The 21,642-nt window shown below is 43.4% G+C and overlaps 1 protein-coding gene across 1 annotated transcript; it reads right to left on the bottom strand.

Annotated features, from left to right (window-relative positions):
* Positions 1-9,949: 9,949 nt before the first annotated feature.
* Positions 9,950-20,975, bottom strand: LOC120027704 (protein shisa-2). The gene is made up of 2 exons (XM_038972694.1): positions 20,669-20,975; positions 9,950-10,530 (listed from the first exon to the last, which is right to left on the bottom strand). Exons 1-2 carry the CDS (start codon positions 20,973-20,975, stop codon positions 9,950-9,952), a joined length of 888 nt encoding a protein of 295 aa, XP_038828622.1.
* Between the last annotated feature and the right edge of the window lie 667 nt (positions 20,976-21,642).

The following is a 21,642-nucleotide window of genomic DNA, read 5'->3' as shown; positions in this document are numbered from 1 at the left end:
GATTAATGACAACAAAAATATCAATCTACACACAATACCCCATATTGACAAAGCGAAAACAGGTTTTTAGAAAAACCTTATTTACATACAGTTGAAGTCAGGAAGTTTACATACACCTTAGCCAAATACATTTAAACTCAGTTTTTCACAATTCCTGACATTTAATCCAAGTAAAAATTCCCTGTCTTAGGTCAGTTAGGATCACCACTTTATTTTAAGATTGTAAAATGTCAGAATAATAGCAGAGAGCATGATTTATTTCAGCTTTTATTTCTTTCATCACATTCCCAGTGGGTCAGAAGTTTACATACACTCAGTTAGTATTTGGTAGCATTGCCTTTAAATTGTTTAACTTGGGTCGAACATTTTGGGTAGCCTTCCAAAAGCTTCCCACAATAAGTTGGGTGAATTTTGGCCCATTCCTCCTGACAGAGCTGGTGTAACTGAGTCAGGTTTGTAGGCCTCCTTGCTCGCACACGCTTTTTCAGTTCTGCCCACAAATGTTCGATGGGATTGAGGTCAGGGCTTTGTGATGGCCACTTCAATACCTTGACTTTGTTGTCCTTAAACCATTTTGCCACAACTTTGGAAGTATGCTTGGGGTCATTGTCCATTTGGAAGACCCATTTGCGACCAAGCTTTAGCTTCTTGACTGATGTCTTGAGATGTTGCTTCAATATATCCACATAATTTTCCTCCCTCATGATGCCATCTATTTTGTGAAGTGCACCAGACCCTCTTGCAGCAAAGCACCCCCACAACATGATGCTGCCACCCCCGTGCTTCACGGTTGGGATGGTGTTCTTCGGCTTGCAAGCATCCCCCTTTTTCCTCCAAACATAACGATGGCCATTATGGCCAAACAGTTCTAATTTTGTTTCATCAGACAGGAGGACATCTCTCCAAAAAGTACGATCTTTGTCCCCATGTGCAGTTGCAAACCGTAGTCTGGCTTTTTTATTGCGGTTTTGGAGCAGTGGCTTCTTCCTTGCTGAGTTGTTCCAGGTTATTTCGATATAGGACTCGTTTTACTGTGGATATAGGTACCTTTGTACCTGTTTCCTCCAGCATCTTCACAAGGTCCTTTGCTGTTGTTCTGGGATTGATTTGCACTTTTCACAGCAAAGTACGTTCATCTCTAGAAGACAGAATGCGTCTCCTTCCTGAGCGGTATGAAGGCTGCGTGGTCCCATGGTGTTTATACTTGCGTACTAAGGTTTGTACAGATGAACGTGGTACCTTCAGGCATTTGGAAATTGCTCCCAAGGACGAACCAGACTTCTGAAGGTCTACAATAATTTTTCTGAGGTCTTGGCTGATTTCTTTTGATTTTCCCATGATGTCAAGTAAAGAGGCACTGAGTTTGAAGGTAGGCCTTGAAATACATTCACAGGTACACCTCCAATTGACTCATTATGTCAATTAGCCTATCAGAAGCTTCTAAAACCATGACATTATTTTCTGGAATTTTCCAAGCTGTTTAAAGGCACAGTCAACTTAGTGTATGTAAACTTCTGACCCACTGGAATTGTGATACAGTGAAATAATCTGTCTGTAAACAATTGTTGGAAAACTTGTGTCATGCACAAAGTAGATGTCCTAACCAAAACTATAGTTTGTTAACAAGAAATTTGTGGAGTGGTTGAGAAACGAGTTTTAATGACTCCAACCTAAGTGTATGTAAACTTCCGACTTCAACTGTAAGTATTCAGACCCTTTGCTATGAGACTCGAAATTGAGCTCAGGTGCATCCAGTTTCTATTGATCATCCTTGAGATTTTTCTCCAACTTGATTGGAGTCCACCTGTGGTAAATACAATTGATTGGACATTATTTGTAAAGGCACACACCTGTCTATATAAGGTCCCACAGTTGACAGTGCATATCAGAGCTAAAACCGAGACATGTGGTCAAAGGAGTTGTCCTTAGAGCTCAGAGACAGGATTGTGTCAAGGCACAGATCTGGGGAAGGGTACCAAAAAATGTATGCAGCATTGAAGGTCCCCAAGAACACAGTGGCCTCCATCATTATTAAATGGATGAAGGTTGGAACCACCAAGACTCTTCCTAGAGCTGGCCGCCCAGCCAAACTGAGCAATCGGGGGAGAAGGGCATTGGTCAGGGAGGTGACCAAGAACAAAATGGTCACTCTGACAGAGCTCCAATCTTGGTTCCAAGATTGAACTCTTTGGCCTGATTGCCAAGCGTCACGTCTGGAGGAAACCTGGCGCCATCCCTATGGTGAAGCATGGTGGTGGCAGCATTGTGCTGTGGGGATGTTTATCAGCGACAGGGACTGGGAGACTAGTCAGGATCGAGGGAAAGATTAACGGAGCAAAGTACAGAGAGATCCTTGATGAAAATCTGCTCCAGAGTGCTCAAGAACTCAGACTGGGGTGAAGGTTCACCGTCAAACAAGACAACGAACCTAAGCACACAGCCAAAACAAAGCAGGAATGGCTTCTGGACAAGTCTCTGAATGTAACGTAACAAAATGTAGAAAAAGTCAAGGGGTCTGAATAGTTTCTGAATGCACTGTATATAACAAGCATGATTTTGTAGGGTTAAAACTATTTAATATAAAGGCATTAAACTTCTCTTAACCTCACTAGGGTATGTGGGTAGCGTCCCACCTCGTCAACAGCCAGTGAAACTGCAGGGCGCCAAATTCAAAACAACAGAAATCCCATAATTAAAATTCCTCAAACATACAAGTATTTTACACCATTTTAAAGATACACTTGTTGTAAATCCAGCCACAGTGTCCGATTTCAAAAACGCTTTACGACGAAAGCACACCAAACGATTATGTTAGATCAGAGCCAAGTCACAGAAAAACACAGCCATTTTTCTAGCCAAAGAGAGGAGTCACAAAAAGCAGAAATAGAGATAAAATGTATCACTAACCTTTGATGATCTTCATCAGATGACACTCATAGGACTTCATGTTACACAATACATGTATGTTTTGTTCGGTAAAGTTTATATTTATATCCAAAAATCTGAGTTTACATTGGCACGTTATGTTCAGTAGTTCCAAAACATCCATCAATTTACAGAAATACTCATAATAAACATTGCTAAAAGATACAACTGTTATGCATGGAATTTTAGAACCACTTCTCCTTAATGCAACCGCTGTGTCAGATTTTTTTTTAACTTTACGGAAAAAGCACACCATGCCATAATCTGAGTACAGCGCTCAGAGACCAAAACAACCCAAACAGATATCCGCCATGTTGTGTAGTCAAAAGTCAGAAATAGCATTATAAATATTCACTTACCTTTGATGATCTTCATCAGAATGCACTCCCAGGAATCCCAGTTCCACAATAAATGTTTGTTTTGTTCGATAATGTCCATCATTTATGTCCAAATACCTCCTTTTTGTTCGCGTGTTTAGCCCAGTAATCCAAATTCATGAGGCACGATCACTAGGTGCAGACGAAAAGTAAAAAAGTTCCGTTGCAGTCCGTAGAAACATGTCAAATGATGTATAGAATCAATCTTTAGGATGTTTTTAACATAAATCTTCAATAATGTTCCAACCGGAGAATTCCTTTGTCTTCAGAAATGCAATGGAACGCAGGTCTAACTCTCACGTGAATGCGCGTGGCCAGCTCGTGGCCAGCTCGTGGCTCTCTGGCAAACCTCTGACTCATTCCCCTCTCATTCGCCCCCACTTCACAGTAGAAGCATCAAACAAGGTTCTAAAGACTGTTGACATCTAGTGGAAGCCTTGGGAAGTGCAATATGACCCCATAGACACTGTGTATTCGATAGGTAAAGAGTTGAAAAACTACAAACCTCAGATTTCCCACTTCCTGGTTGGATTTCTTCTCAGGTTTTTGCCTGCCATATGAGTTCTGTTATACTCACAGACATCATTCAAACAGTTTTAGAAACTTCAGAGTGTTTTCTATCCAAATCTACTAATTATATGCATATTCTAGCTTTTATGGCTGAGTAGCAGGCAGTTTAATTTGGGCACGCTTTTCGTCCAAAATTCCCAATGCTGCCCCCTACCCTAGAGAAGTTAAAGCCTACATTGTATCTAAATCCAAACTGGTTTTCTTGTAAGCTACTAAGAGAGGCCCATTCTATGTTGAAGAGTGGGCTCTTTACAGATTAAAACCTTACATTTTTGTTGGATTGACAATGGATCCCTGTTTAAAGTATCCTCCTTTTAAATGAAGCCATACAGAGTTGTTGACGGCGTTCCACAGGTATGCTGGCCCATGTTGACTCCAATGCTTCCCACAGTTGTGTCAAGTTGGCATAGAGTGACCGGGTTAAAGCTATGATCCCTTATTGATGTCACCTGTTAAATCCACTTCAGTCAGTGTAGATGAAGGGAAGGAGACAGGTTAAAGGAGTATTTTTAAGCCTTGAGAGAATTGAGACATGGATTGTGTATGTGTGCCATTCAGAGGGTGAATGGGCAAGACAAAGATTTAAGTGCCTTTGAATGGGGTATGGTAGTAGGTGTCAGGTGCACCAGTTTGAGTGTGTCATGAACTGCAACCCTACTGTTTTTTTAATAGTCAACAGTTTCCTGTGTGTATCAAGAATGGTCCACCACCCAAATGACATCCAGCCAACTTTTTTGGGGCGGCAGGTAGCCTAGTGGTTAGAGCGTTGGGCCAGTAACCGAAAGGTTACATGGATGGTTTAAGAACAGATATGGCCCAAACAACTGTGATGTTAGTAATATATCCTTTCTTAAGCCAGCCGCCAAAACCTCAGCAATATGCTTTGTCCTTATTCTAGAAAAGTATTGGATGGTAACGGTAGAAACTCTGACAGAATGGACAGATGACTCCATGACAGTTTGGACACTGTTTAATATTGATTTATTATAATTCATATGAAAAAGGACACTGTGTTTCACAGGGAGCAGGTACACATTCAACCTCAGGATACACACACACACACACAGTTGATCATACAGACATTGTGCTTGAAATACACAAAACACACAGTCAGGTTAGTTCACTTTGGGACACCTATGCATTTCTGCAGTTTCATCAACTGGAACTTAGGGTGAGTTGTGTACAGTTCTAATACAGAGACAGTTCTATAACAGAGCACAAAGTGTTCCCACTGGGTACAAACTGATTGAATCAACGTTGTTTCAACGTAATTTGTCAATGTATTATGACGTGGAAAATATATAGGATTTTTGTTTGTCATCAACTTGTTTCGAGGGTAAAATTTCAACCGCAGAATTATGTCATCGTGTTAACCAAATTTCAACATAGACAAACCTTGTGTAAAATTTGTTGAATTTGTACCGTTAAAACACCGTCAAATCTTCAACATTATATCTACTCAGAATAAAAAAAAACAATCGGCTGGGCAGCACCTCTTACTGGAGAACTAATCTATCTACAGCTACCCTTTAGTCTCCCATCCAGGGTTTTAACCAAGCCCAGCTTAGCTATGATGTCCCTGACTCTTACCAATGTACTATTATGAGAATGATTGTTGAGAGAAACTAGATCAAATCAATGCTGCTATCGAAGTCATTCCAAAGGGTAGGTTTAACAGAGCAAATGAAATGTGACCATACTCATTTATCCTCAATGATGCTATTTAGGCATTTGCAAAGTCATCAACAGCCATTGTTTCAATTCAAACCAGAATTCAGCAAAAAAAAGATAGCAGAATAGAACAGAGGCCTAACGGGTCCGAGACCAGACCCGGTACCAGACCCGAGACCAGACCCTGGACTCGAGCGAGTCCGGGTCCAAAATTCTAACTCTTCCCTCGGGTCCCGGTCAGGTCCTGTTTGATTGACATCAGGTCTCGGGTCTATGTAACTACAGCTGATAGACCTGAGTGGACCTGAATGGACATGACCACGGCTCTGCATAGCCCATAGCATACTTATTTTACGCTGATAAGGCCTATCCAACATATAATTATCTATTTGTTAACCAGAAGAGCAATTTGGCTAGCAAACATACATTTTTTGTAACTCAGCTCCAATCGAGTCTGATCTAGACCCGGACCGGTCTAGGTCTGGTTGTTGTCATGTCCATTCGTGTTCGGGTCTGATTGTTTTCGGGTCCGTTCGGGTTCCAGGTCCAACTTTTTGGAGCCGATAAAGACCTCTAGTTTCAAGCTCTAGTTGATAAAAATGAAATGATATTTAGTGATATTGAATTGTGTTTAGTTGTCAACGCAACCATATGCTGGAGTGCATTTAAAGTTTGATTTGATTTAGTACTATTCTTTAACTTAGATTTTTGGTTGAGATGGAAACAAACTTAATTTGTAGACAAACTGTAATTTAAAGCCAGACTAAATTAGTAACACAGATGGAACTATCCAAGCAGAAGATAAATCTCCTTCAAATGTTGATATTTGGTTGCCTGACTTACCCAGTCTCTTTGCTCCGGCCAAACGCCACGCCACAAATGTTTATTTCTTTTCCGCAACTAAGTATGTAGCGATTGATAGAGCAGTGGAAGAATTCAATGTGAGTCATCAGGCAAGATATTTGGTTGTGTTGACATCCAAATACAATTCAATATCACTTTTGAAATACAATAAATAACATATTTATTTGTCGACAAGTTAACAAATGATATGTTGGATTCACGTCGCCAACTCAACCAAAAATAAAAGTTAAAGAATGGAACTATCCAAGCAGTAGATACATTTCCTTTAAAATGTTGATATTTGGTTGCATTGTCAACCAAACAATTCAATATTACTTTTGTAATAGCCTTAACTTAACGATATTTACTCTATCTTACAAACAAATATAAAGTTCAACCTTAAAATGAGTAACACATCCATGGCCACATTTTTAGGTTACTGTAACTATACATTATGTAATTAGATAAAGTATGCATGTTTAAGATAGCATGCATCGGTCATCATAGGTCTGTGGAGATCTTCACAATTGCTTTAATAATCTGTGCAGAATCTCGAACGGCATTGATCACTTGCTCCACGTACTTTGAATGTAATCTCAACTGCCATCCAGGTCATTTGGTTCGGCTATTAGATGAAACACAGTGATGTCACATTAATCTGTTGTATAAATAAACAAAATATCTGACATTGTATTCCCATTTGAACTTTGCTGTGTTTTTAAATGGTTGAAAGCACAGTGATAGACATTTGGGGGACAACTAAACCAAAAATCAGGCATTGTCTTTCCATTAGAATTTGGTTGTGCTTTTAGATGGTTGAAAGCATAGTGATAACACATTGGAAATTCAACTAACTTTGGCTGTCTTTTTGAGTGAACAGAGGCCTAACGGGTAATCTCGATCAACGTCTCAACCAAATATTACCCAATAATCCACGTTGAAATGACGTGGTGTGCCCAGTGGGTCTTGTCGATTTTTTAGCTGTTCTTTTTCTACCCTGCTGAAGTGAAAAGAACTGTTGGATGCCCTGAAACCTTCCAGCACAACTCCAGTCTACCTTCAGTAAACGCACACACCAGCACACACACACACACACCAGCACACACACACACACACCAGCACACACACCTCTTTCACAGGAGGGAAACTCAGTGAGGTGGAACAGTTGGCAGACAGCCTTTACTGCGTTATTATTTCTGCAATCTTCAGAAGGTTGCCGATCACAGCTACACACACACACACACACACACACACACACACACACACACACGCACACACACACACACACACACACACACACACACACACACACACACACACACACACACACACACACACACACACACACACACACACACACACACACACACACACACACACACCTCCTTTCAGGCACATTTATTTCCAAGTCCTTGCGTGAGTGTTTGTGTATTTTAATTTTGTGGGTTCTCTTGTGTATATGCAAGTGTGTGTGCGTTTCCGCTCAAGGCAGTGGGTAGGTGTGTGTGTGTGTGTGTGTGGGGGGGGGGGTGTAAGGCTGGAGCGTCACAGTCTGTGTCCTGTGTTCACTTCATTAGACATCAACCGGCCTACAGGGAGAGAGGGACTGTTTTTCACATCACACCGCCTGCATTTCCCATTACATACTAAACACTCATATACACACGTCCTCACACACATACACACATACTATACACTCATATACACACATACTATACACTCATATACACACATACTATACACTCATTTACACGCATACTATACACTCATATACACACATACTATACACTCATATACACACATACTATACACTCATATACACACATACTATACACTCATATACACACATACTATACACTCATATACACACATACTATACACTCATATACACACACACACATACACACACACACACACACACACACACACACACACACACACACACACACACACACACACACACACACACACACACACACACACACATAGTACATCCGTTAACATACACCCACTCACCACCACATATACTGACAGTAACACACACACAGCACATTCTGTACATATAGTCACATACACACATAGCCACACTGGTCACAGCACCCTCACTCGTACTGTACATACACACATAGCCACACTGGTCACAGCACCCTCACTCGTACTGTACATACACACATTCACTCATTTACAAACACACACAACAAACGCTACACTGACAAACTTCAAGACGTTAAACCCACACACTCTGCTGCGAGTCATTGGCCCTGGTGGGCAGCATCACCCCTAGCATCACCCCTCTGTGTGTTGCTGAATGAGGACAACCAGACAGACATACCCCTGCCTCCATCTTGGGGTGAGGTCAGCTCACTCACAATCATTACCCTGAGGCAAATCTGCCAAACCTTTACATATCACACACATGTAGGACAGACACATGCAACACACTGTGGCTGGTCAGGCACAGATCCCAGCTTGGGTTTTACGAGTCCTCTGTGTGAGCCTGAGTCCATATCATTCTCTCTCCAAGCTGGCGAGCTCCCAATGTCCCCATAAGGCTTCTAATGCAGTCCCCATAAGGTTTCTAATGCAGTCCCCATAAGGTTTCTCATACAGTCCCCATAAGGTTTCTCACACAGTCCCCATAAGGTTTCTCATACAGTCCCCATAAGGTTTCTCACACAGTCCCCATAAGGTTTCTCATACAGTCCCCATAAGGTTTCTCATACAGTCCCCATAAGGTTTCTCATACAGTCCCCATAAGGTTTCTCATACAGTCCCCATAAGGTTTCTCATACAGTCCCCATAAGGTTTCTAATGCAGTCCCCATAAGGTTTCTCATACAGTCCCCATAAGGTTTCTCATACAGTCCCCATAAGGTTTCTCATACAGTCCCCATAAGGTTTCTCATACAGTCCCCATAAGGTTTCTAATGCAGTCCCCATAAGGTTTCTCATACAGTCCCCATAAGGTTTCTAATGCAGTCCCCATAAGGTTTCTCACACAGTCCCCATAAGGTTTCTCACACAGTCCCCATAAGGTTTCTCATACAGTCCCCATAAGGTTTCTCACACAGTCCCCATAAGGTTTCTCATACAGTCCCCATAAGGTTTCTCATACAGTCCCCATAAGGTTTCTCACACAGTCCCCATAAGGTTTCTCACACAGTCCCCATAAGGTTTCTCACACAGTCCCCATAAGGTTTCTCACACAGTCCCCATAAGGTTTCTCATACAGTCCCCATAAGGTTTCTCACACAGTCCCCATAAGGTTTCTCACACAGTCCCCATAAGGTTTCTCACACAGTCCCCATAAGGTTTCTCACACAGTCCCCATAAGGTTTCTCATACAGTCCCCATAAGGTTTCTAATGCAGTCCCCATAAGGTTTCTCATACAGTCCCCATAAGGTTTCTCACACAGTCCCCATAAGGTTTCTCACACAGTCCCCATAAGGTTTCTCATACAGTCCCCATAAGGTTTCTCACACAGTCCCCATAAGGTTTCTCACACAGTTCCCATAAGGCACATAGCCCTCACAAAGTCTGTTACACACAGTCCCCAAAATGGCTTAAACTGTTACTGGAGGGTACTTCTGCTCGCTGGTGACACTGGCCACACTGGTGGGTGGGGGGTAGGGGGACTGCAGCTGTCTGTAGCCCCCCTGGGTGGGGTCCAGGTAGACCCCCTGGGGTGGGGACATGTGGTGGGTGGCATAGCCGATGTACTGGGGGTGGATGAACTGTCCCTGGTGGGGCATGATCTGGGTGGCCTGCTGGCAGTTGAGCACGGAGAAGTTGGTCGGCATGTTGACGAAGACACTGGCGTCTGGAGGGAGACAGCAGGAGGCCTGGGCACGCATCATGGGCTGAGGGGCCGGGCGAGGCACCTGGGCAGGAGGGGCAGAGGAACTGGACGAGGTGGCCGTGCTTGATTGGCGGGAAGAGGAACCGCGAGACGTGCCCACGCTAGCCATCATGGGAATGGTCTCCAGGAGACGGCCGCCACCAGACCCGCCTCCTCCCCCGCCCCCTGACGACAGTTCCTGTTTGGGGCGGAGACAGTGGCAACAACAAACGGCAACCACGGAACCCACCAGGACGAAAGCCACGAACACAGAGCCCACGATCAGGAAGGGAACGTAGATGGGTACTGTGGAGAGAGGAAGGAAGAAGGGTGAGAGAGTGGGAGGTAGGTTTTCAGTGGTTTGACGATAGCACATTTTTAACAAACAAGGGAAAAAATATGTTTTTCTTTCTTCCATTATCAAATATACACTATATATACAAAAATATGTGGACAAATTAGTGGATTTGGCTATTTCAACCACACCCGTGGCTGACAGGTGTATAAAATCGAGCACACGGCCATCCAGTGACTTTCAATCTGGCATTGTCATAGGATGCCACATTTCCAACAAGTCAGTTCGTCAAATTTCTGCCCTGCTAGAGCTGCCCCGGTCAACTATAAGTGCTGTTATTGTGAAGTGGAAACGTCTAGGAGCAACATCGGCTCAGCCGCGAAGTGGTAGGCCACACAAGCTCACAGAATGGGACTGCAGAGTGCTGAAGTGTGTAACACGTAAACATTGTCTGTCCTCAATTGCAAAACTCACTACCAAGTTTTAAACTGCCTCTGGAAGCAATGTCAGCACAAGAACTGTTCATCTGGGAGCTTCATGAAATGGGTTTCCATGGCCAAGCAGCCGCACACAAACCTAAGATCACCATGCGCAATGCCAAGTGTCGGCTGGAGTGGTGTGAAGCTCACCGCCATTGGACTCTGGAGCAGCAGTGCAAGCACAGACTGGAACATGTTCCGGGATTCTTCCGATGACATTGAGGAGTACACCACATCAGCCACTGGCTTCATCAATAAGTGCATAGATGACGTCGTCCCCACAGTGACTGTACGTGCATACCCCAACCAGAAGCCATGGATTACAGGCAACATCCGCAATGAGCTAAAGGGTAGAGCTGCCGCTTTCAAGGAGAGGGACTCTATCCCGGAAGCTTATAAGAAATCACGCTATGCCCTCCGACGAACCATCAAACAGGTAAAGCTTCAATACAGGACTAAGATCGAATCGTACTACACCGGCTCCGACGCTCGTCGGATGTGGCAGGGCTTGCAAACTATTACAGACTACAAAGGGAAGCACAGCCGAGAGCTGCCCAGTGACACAAGCCTACCAGACGAGCTAAATTACTTCTATGCTCACTTCGAGGCAAGTAACACTGAAACATGCATGAGAGCATCAGCTGTTCCGGGTGACTGTGTCACATTAACAAGGCCGCAGGGCCAGACGGATTACCAGGACGTGTACTCTGAGCATGCGCTGACCAACTGGCAAGTGTCTTCACTGACATTTTCAACCTCTCCCTGTCTGAGTCTGTAATACCAACATGTTTCAAGAAGACCACCATAGTCCTGGTGCCCAAGCACACTAAGGTAACATGCCTAAATGACTACCGACCCGTAGCACTCACATCTGTAGCCATGAAGTGCTTTGAAAGGCTGGTCATGGCTCACATCAACACCATTATCCCAGAAACCATAGACCCACTCCAATTTGCATACCGCCCCAACAGATCCACAGATGATGCAATCTCTATTGCACTCCACACTGCCCTCTTTTCACACCTGGACAAAAGGAACACCTACTGTATGTGAGAATGCTATTAATTGACTACAGCTCAGCGCTCCACACCATGGTGCCCTAAAAGCTCATCACTAAGCTAAGGACCCAGGGACTAAACACCCCCCTCTGCAACTGGATCCTGGACTTCCTGACGGGCCGCCCCCAGGTGGTAAGGGCAGGTAACAACACATCCGCCACGCTGATCCTCAACACGGGGGCCCCTCAGGGATGCGTGCTCAGTCTCCTCCTGTACTCCCTGTTCACTCACGACTGCACGGCCAGACACGACTCCAACACCATCATTAAGTTTGCCGATGACACAACAGTGGTAGGCATGATCACCAACAATGACGAGATAGCCTATAGGGAGGAGGTCAGAGACCTGACCGTGTGGTGCAAGGACAACAACCTCTCCCTCAACGTGATCAAGACAAAGGAGATGATTGTGGACTACAGAAAAAGAAGGACTGAGCACGCCCCCATTCTCATCGATGGGGCTGTAGTGGAGCAGGTTGAGAGCTTAAAGTTCCTTGGCATCCACATCACCAACAAACTAACATGGTCCAAGCAAACCAAGACAGTCGTGAAGAGGGCATGACAAAACATATTCCCCCTCAGGAGACTGAAAAGATTTGGCATGGGTCCTCAGATCCTCAAAAGGTTTTACAGCTGCAACATCGAGAGCATCCTGACAGGTTACATCACTGCCTGGTATTGCAACTGCTCGGCCTCAGACCACAAGGCACTACAGAGGCCAAGCTTCCTGCCATCCAGGACCTCTCTACCAGACGGTGTCAGAGGAAGGCCCTAAAAATTGTCAAAGATTCCAACCACCCTAGTCATAGACTGTTCTCTCTGCTACCGCACGGCAAGCGGTACCAGAACGCCAAGTCTAGGTCCAAGAGGCTTCTAAACAGCTTCTACTCCCAAGCCATAAGACTCCTGAAAATCTAATCAAATGGCTACCCAGACTATTTGCATTGCCCCCCCCCCTCCCTCTTTTACGCTGCTGCTACTCTCTGTTATTATCTATGCATATTCACTTTAATAACTCTACCTACATGTACATATTACCTAAATTACCTTGACACACCGGTGCCCCCGCACATTGATTCTGTACCAGTACCCCCTGTATATAGCCTCGTTATTTTTATTTGTTACTTTTATTTCTTTTTTTTTTTTAGGTATTTTTCTTAAAAATGCATTGTTGGTTAAGGGCTTGTAAGTTAGCATTTAGCTATAAGGTCTCGTCTCCTGACGAATCTGGATTTTCCAGGAGAACGCTATCTGCCCCAATGCATAGTGCCAACTGTAAAGTTTGGTGGAGGAGGAATAATGGTCTGGGGCTGTTTTTCACATGGTTCGGGCTAGGCCCCTTAGTTCCAGTGAAGGGAAATATTAACTCTACAGCATACATGACATTCTAGACGATTCTGTGCTGCCAACTTTGTGTCAACAGTTTGGGGAAGGCACGTTCCTGTTTCAGCATGACAATGCCCCTGTGCACAAAGCGAGGTCCATACAGAAATGGTTTGTCAAGATTGGTGTGGAAGAACTTCACTTACCTGCACAGAGCCCTGACCTCAACTCCATCGAACACCTTTGGAATGAATTGGAACGCCGACTGCGAGCCAGGCCTAATCTCCCAACATCAGTGCCTGACCTCATTCATGCTCTTGTGGCTAAATGGAAGCAAGTCCCCGCAGCAATGTTCCAACATCTAGTGGAAAGGCTTCCCAGAAAAGTAGAGGCTGTTATAGCAGCAAAGGGGGGACCAACTCCATAAGAATGCCCATGATTTTGGAATGAGATGTTCGACGAGCAGGTGTCCATATACTTTCCGGTCATGTAGTGTACATTAAGACAGGGCTGTTCGTTCTATAACAAGCAGAGCAGAGCGAGGACAGAACTTCCTCAGACCATAACCACTTACGCCCTCAGAGAAAACAAACTGAACAAACTACAACAGCAACATGATGAAGTGGTTTATTCTACCATCATGATTTTGGAAAATACCTTCTTCCTTGAATTAGTCAAGTTGAGAGACCAAGAGTGAACAGCAGTGAGAAAAACAGTTTGTCTAAAAGTTCAAGCTGTTACACTCACGTGTTTTTACCTCACTCATAAACCCAAATGAGAGTGAAAGAGAAATGGAGTGAGACGGTGAGACAAAAGAGAAAAGAGGGAGAGACGAAATTAGAGGAAGAAAGGCAGAGACAGAGGTGTACTAGTGGCGTGTCTCCAGGGGGCCCCAGTCCCTCATTAGAAGTTATTAACTTTGTTTTGATCTGTTCTTATCCTGCGCGCCCAGCTGTGACCCCCCCTAACCCCCCTCCACCGACCCTGTACCTATCTGTCTGAGTGAGTTTATGCGTGCGTGCGTTTGATCTGTGTTTGTCTGTGAGAGCGGGGATTCTGTCTCATACCAAAGTTATGCAGCCAGAACTTATGTGGGTATTCCTGACCTCTTCTCCTATATACATCCACATCCCGCTATGGCATTTAAGCCAGAATAGTCCCTTATACTGTATAGACGCAGCGTTAAGACATATTGAGAGTGGCATTAATGATAGCTGGTTTGGAGTAATGCAACAGATCACATTGAAGGCCTAATTCCATACATCTTTTCAACATTATATAGGCCAACCTTGCAGTGGGGCTCTAATGCATACTACATCTCTCTTACTGTAACTTTTGAACCATAATAACAGCTGTGACTCTGGAGATAAAGCAGTGTGTTAAATCCGATCATCTGCATGATTCTCGCATGATTAGCATGTAATTCACCCCTCAAAGTGCACAGCTGTTTTTCTGCCATCTGTCTAGTGTAAACCAGTTCCATGAAGTACAGTACCCAGCTAGCACATAACGTTCTGAGAACCATGTGTTTTTCTTAGAGATTGGTGAGAGTGTGGTTGTTCTATGGTTATTTTACATACAACCTTCCCAGAACATTCTGGTAATGGTGCAGGATAGTTGCTTGGCTTTGGAACATTCTCAGCACATTTAAGGAACTTGACCCCCCCAAAAAATGTCTTGCTATTTCATTACTTTAACAGACCATTTCCTTAAAGTTCAAACATGGTTACATTTCATTTCAATCTTGGTAATATTCTAGGAACGTTCTCCAACTGGTTTGACATTGAGAATATTTTTCAATGGTTCAGAGAGCGGTAAGAAAAATTGTTATTCTTTGGGAATTACGTTTCCTATAGGTTTGCTCACGGTTCTATTTAAAGTTATGTTCTCAAATTTTTCCGAGAATGTTAACAAAACTTTCCATAAAAGTTTGTTGTTATTTAAAAACATATACATTCCATTCTCAGCATCAACAAAACTCTCTCTATCCTCTATCTTGTTAAGTGTTTCAGGTGTGTTGGCCACGCCCACTAATTGGCCAAATCTGATCTTAATGAGTGCTTGTTTCCTTTGAAATGGGGACTGTTTGAATAGACTAAAATGAACAGCTTTCTTATGTGTAAAAAACATGGAACGCTAGATCCATCCTTGTGGCACAATTGACTAATTCCATGGATAGAGAACAGAAGATTATAGGTTTGAATCTCACTGATGCCGTCTCACAATAAAAAATAAATGTATTTGCATGATTAATGCCTAAGGGAGGGGTGTCAAACTCATTCCATGCAGGTCTTAGTGTCTGCTGGTTTTAGTTTTTTCCTTTCAATTAAGACCTAGACAACCACGTGAGGGGCGTTCCTTACCAATTAATGACCTTAATTCATCAATCAAGTACAATGGTGGAGTGAAAACCAGAAGACAATTGGCCCTCTGTGGAATGAGTTTGACACATGTGAAAGTTTTAAGGAAGTTATTCAAAAACTTCAAAATAACTTATAATCCTCAGAGCGTTAATAAAACCTCCCAGGAATACTTCCAAGGAACCAGCGTAAAACATTCTCAGAACCTCCCTCCAACCTAAAAAAAATGTTCACTTCTGTTCTCAGAACGTTTAAAAAACGTATTACGTATGCCTTTGTTCCCACAACCAATGTGAAACCAAAAACCTACGTTCCCACAACTTCCAAGGAACCAAATGTTTTATGCTGGATTAATCATGTTAAGATGACTTGGTAATGAAGCAGCAGACTAACTCTTACAGAGTGAAGGTAGAGGATGGCAGTGTAGCCTACTAAAGCATACAGAAAGTGGTTAATAGTAAACGTAAGTGTTCTTTGGGTGTTTCGTTAACTTTTGACCCAACAGTGAGCGCTCATGGGGAATGTTGGCAGCAATGGTCCGAGTGGCAGGACCAGGGCAGAGTTGAGGTGCTTCCTCGCACACACGTACACACGCACACAGGCACACACCCGTTTGGAGCACAATGGGGAACTTGTTATATGACAACTGATTTCATGAGATTTATTGTTCCTCTGGTTAAGTTACTCATTTTCCAGTTTGAATATTCCAAAGTGTTATGGAGTGTAACTGTAACCCTGAGAGAGGCAGTGACTCGTTCTGTCATTTTCCTTTTTCATTCTCTCTCTCTCCTTAACACACACGCTTTCTCTCTCTCTGAGCAACATCAAAAGTCACCAGCTTTTCAAAGGACCATTTCAAGATGTCTAAAGTTTGAAGCTATAGGCACTCATTAGATAAGACCAATTCTGGGACAACAGTCAACTTGACTAGACTCAGTCTAGATACAGTACAAAAGAGGTAGAAGCTGAGGCGCTATGACATCAATTTTCTGAGCCCATAACCTATTTCCTATTATAAACTGGGTGGTTCGAGGCCTGAATGCTGATTGTCTGAAAGCCATTGTATATCAGACCGTATACCATAGGTATGACAAAACATTTATTTTTATTCCTCTAATTATGTTGGTAACAAGTTTATAATAGCAATAAGGCACCCTGCGGCTTTGTGGTATATGGCCAATACTGTATACCACGGCTAAGGGCTGTATCCAGGCACTCCGCGTTCCGTCATGCATAAAAACAGCCTTTAGCCGTGGTATATTGGCCATATACCACACCCCCTCTGGCCTTATTGCTTAATTGAACAGCTGTTAGCTTTAATACCTCACAGCCAAACCATACCATGATCAGGTTTAGAGGAGCTTTTCTTTAAGAGAGTTATGTAGTTACTATGGATATGAGTTAGTGCGTAAGGCTCCAGAAAGTCATCTAATGTCCTCCTAACAGCGTCACATGATATGTGAATACAGTCTATAGTCTGACAGAGACACAAGTAAAATGGCTGATGGGAGAAGTGTAGTAATGACAGTGTCCTGCTGTGACATTATCTGTTGGAGAGTGTCTATAGTTTCCATTCAGCCCACTAGTCTATTCCACACCTGTTGCTGGACTGAGGCTGGGACAGCCATACTCTGTCTGCAGTAATATTAGCCCCCATCTCTCTGTTCTTGTTTGGGCATATTATGTGTAACTGACTGCTCCTCCTCTCCCCATTCAAATCCCTGGGGTCCTCTCCTTTCCTGGATCCCACACATGTTCCTTCATGTTGAATGTTAGGCTCTGTTTATTGTTCTTAATGCATATACAGTATCCTTGGGGTTATTCATTGACATGGCTGTGTGTATCTTTGCTTTGTGATTAATGGGTTGCCCTGTGCATAAAAAATTAATTAAATGTACAAGCGGTGCCTTCCATGACAAAATACTTAAGTTATTTTGGCCATTGTCCACTATATGAAAATGTATTTGGCTCTTTCTGGAGTGATAAGGGATGACTGTTTCAACAAATGCCAAGAGAGAAACATACTGTATTCTACTCTACAAGAAAGGCATGCTCTGTTGATGTGTCTGTTTAATATCTGGACTAAGTGTAGACAACTATTATTTTTCTTTGAAAAATGACCATTGCAAGATTTTTGACTCATAGTAAATGTGCCTCTCATTTTGTAATGTGCCAGCACTTAATATGTGTGCACTGTAATGTCTCTTTTCTTCCTATATGATGCAGCTTTCTGTGTTACAACTGTAGTGAGAAGGTGATGGAAATATGTTGGAAACATGTCAAAGAGATCAATAACTAATACCTGTTTGAACCTTGAAGTTTTTCAGTAAATCTGCTTTCAATAAAAATAATGAAGAATTATGACATCTGTTCTCCCAATCACACCCAATTGTTAGGCTAGTACTAACTGACTGCTAAGACTTACGCTTCGAACACACCGACTGCGTCATTGCGTTTCGATACACCAGAAGTACATTCATTTCCAATGGAACGCTGCATTTGCCTTGCAGCATTGCGTTGCAGAGGCAGTTGCAGTGCGTTCTGTGTGGTGCATACGTTCGATAAATTGAACGTATGCATCAAATTGTATGAGTGGACTTGACAGAAAGTAGCAAAATATGAATGTAGATTTTTTGTTGTTGCACACATTCAGTAAAAATTTGGGATTACATAAAAACAGTTTGATTGCATAATTTCATTACATTTTTTATTTATTTATTTGCCAAGTATATTATTTATTCGATGACATCCTCAAATGAATTGTGAGAGCCTATAATATAATTTCCCTCCAATGCAGTTTTGGAGCGAAATGCAATAATAAATAGTCAAGATAGGCAGAGTAGGCTCTTTCAACAATGAGACCAACGTTGAGGAAGGTGGTCTTGATCGCGCTGTTGGGCCGGGACCAGCCCCGCCGAAAGCTAGCTAACGCTAACTAGCCACATCTAGCACAAGCTCACTACTAAACTGACCTGGCAATCCTACTATCGTGGACACTTGTCTCCAAGCAGCATTTTTTGTGTTTATGTCCCTGTAGCTGTCAGCAGTTGTGTCAAAAAGACACAGTTTTGAGGATATTGCGAAAATGATTCTCTCCTCCATGTGTCCAACCGCATGCGACCATTTGCAAAAGGTACCTGCATCAGTATAGTTGCCTAGCTGCGCAAAATGTTATGCAGCAGTGATGCAATGACGCTGTCGGTGTGTTCGAAGCGTTAGATGAGGCTACAATGTGACATTATTAGGCGCTTCCGTTCCATGCGCAATTGGTCATGGACACCCTATCCACGCAACGTAAAAAAAGGCCTGGATAAAGTAAAAATGTGCGTTGAAATCATGTGAATGTAACTAGACGGTAAACGTTAGGAACATACAGGGGATGCATTCCTAATGTGTTTGGGATGGGAATTAACCGTTCACATAGGCCTATTCCTCAGCGGAATCAACACGCAAGCGCGGGGAAATGATTCATAACGCGATTTGTTTTTATGAACAGAGCTGTCAGCGCCGTCGCGAGCCAATGGCCTAACGCTTCGAACACACCGACTGCGTCATTGCGTTTCGATACACCAGAAGTACATTCATTTCCAATGGAACGCTGCATTTGCCTTGCAGCATTGCGTTGCAGAGGCAGTTGCAGTGCGTTCTGTGTGGTGCATACGTTCGATAAATCGAACGTATGCATCAAATTGTATGAGTGGACTTGACAGAAAGTAGCAAAATATGAATGTAGATTTTTTGTTGTTGCACACATTCAGTAAAAATTTGGGATTACATAAAAACAGTTTGATTGCATAATTTCTTTACATTTTTATTTATTTATTTGCCAAGTATATTATTTATTCGATGACATCCTCAAATGAATTGTGAGAGCCTATAATATAATTTCCCTCCAATGCAGTTTTGGAGCGAAATGCAATAATAAATAGTCAAGATAGGCAGAGTAGGCTCTTTCAACAATGAGACCAACGTTGAGGAAGGTGGTCTTGATCGCGCTGTTGGGCCGGGACCAGCCCCGCCGAGAGCTAGCTAACGCTAACTAGCCACATCTAGCACAAGCTCACTACTAAACTGACCTGGCAATCCTACTATCGTGGACACTTGTCTCCAAGCAGCATTTTTTGTGTTTATGTCCCTGTAGCTGTCAGCAGTTGTGTCAAAAAAACACGGTTTTGAGGATATTGCGAAAATGATTCTCTCCTCCATGTGTCCAACCGCATGCGACCATTTGCAAAAGGTACCTGCATCAGTATAGTTGCCTAGCTGCGCAAAATGTTATGCAGCAGTGATGCAATGACGCTGTCGGTGTGTTCGAAGCGTAAAGATCCGGTCAAGTCCAAACTTGATCCTCGTGGGGACAGTGTGCTGAACGAGCTCTGCAGTCCCCGCGGCGCGCGTGTGTTGCAGCTAGAACAAACACAGCTATTTATAACGCCACGCAGCACAATTTTCCATTTGTGAGTGCGTGGGCAGTTAGTTGGCTTTATGGTGTCAACTGTCTTCTCTGCAGCTGTTGCTGCCAACTGAACCGGTACGGTGTATCTAAGCGATGTTTAAGCTCCCAGATAGATAGTGGTTGAAAAAACTAGAACATACCTAAATGTTTGAAATGGGGAAGAAACTCATAACTCCAACTTTCAATTAAGTATAATTTGTTCTAGGCCTGGGCCACTGTGGCCTAAACCTTTATTAAAATTAGGCAATTAGGCCCTCTCTTTCCGTCTCACTCATCTCCTTCAAAATGCAATATTGCTGGCGTAGCCTATTATTAAGTTAAACAATTTAAACTGAGCCAGTTTAAAATCTAATTTAGAAATGACATTATAATTTTTAGCAGACAAAGAGAGCTTTGCAGCCTTGAGGCAGAGCGTTTTGGCACAGCTGCTGTGGCCCCTAAAGCTGGTCGTGCTGGGCCAGACATAGTTCTTACCTGCGCCCGTCTCCTTGTTCTCTTTGCTGTCGGTGCCCGGTTGCTGGGCTTGCTTGTCGTTGTCACAAGTCCCCTGGTCCAGCCGTGCTTCATTCCTGGAGCAACAGTACCGCAGCTCGCATTTCCCGCAGCAGATGATGGCATCCTCAGCATCGAACTTCTCTGGACACTGGAAGCCCTCTCTCCATGTGCCCTGGGTGTCATGCCAACCGTGACAGTACTCCCCACTCGCCTTCACGTCAATAATAGCCAGGAGCAGAGTCACAACCACGGTGACAGACATTGGGAGACCTTCGCCACCCCACATCCCGACCATGGTGCCCGTGTGCACACTGGGCGCGCTATGAGACAGAGGCTTTCTTTCTCTTACTCTCAGGCTCTAACCTGGTTAACAAAGTGATACGGTGAATGAATGAAATGAAAGAGCGAGGCGACAAAATGGAAACAAAACAAACGACTTTGAAACTATCATTTGACAGTGGAATTCAGTGGGTAATCCTACAGCCTAATTCAATAGATCCACAAATTTGTCACCAAAGCGCTCCTTTTAAAAGTGTCCTCTGTTTGAAGTTGATCACAAGATTCCAAGTAGCGTTAGTAACGCTTGTTGAGAAAATAAAACATTATCAAATATCCAGAACATAAATAGCCTACATTTGGCACCAATCTTACAAATAGCCTATTATTTCATAGCGCGTCTTTCACTCTCAATTTCACGGCTGTGAGCTCTCGGAGCCCCGGGTAAATCCAACATCAATCCAGGCTGAGCGGAATCCCTCTGGCATGGAAGCGAGGCTGTCCATGGTCTCCTGAAAATACGCTTCTCGGATGACTTTCCCCCAGAGATGCAGCGAAACCAACACTGGCTTTACATGTAATCCATACGTGCCATGCGAGTATTCTCACGGATTCTCCCCCTGTCCCTCTGTCCAGTCCACCAGCCCAGCAATTTGTTTTTATCCTCTTCTAATGTG

Source organism: Salvelinus namaycush, chromosome 33, assembly GCF_016432855.1.
Source record: "Salvelinus namaycush isolate Seneca chromosome 33, SaNama_1.0, whole genome shotgun sequence".
NCBI classification, from domain to species: Eukaryota; Metazoa; Chordata; class Actinopteri; order Salmoniformes; family Salmonidae; genus Salvelinus; species Salvelinus namaycush.
The sequence above is the reverse complement of the archived record's forward strand: the minus strand, read 5'-3'. Positions and strand labels throughout refer to the sequence as shown.

Bases quoted from the DNA above. Each gene is read 5' to 3' on its own strand.
- LOC120027704 (XM_038972694.1), bottom strand. From the start codon at position 20,975: ATGTGGGGTGGCGAAGGTCTCCCAATGTCTGTCACCGTGGTTGTGACT. The intron at 10,531-20,668 runs GTAAGAACTATG...CTCTCTCCACAG, and splicing joins GAACAAGGAGACGGGCGCAG to TACCCATCTACGTTCCCTTC.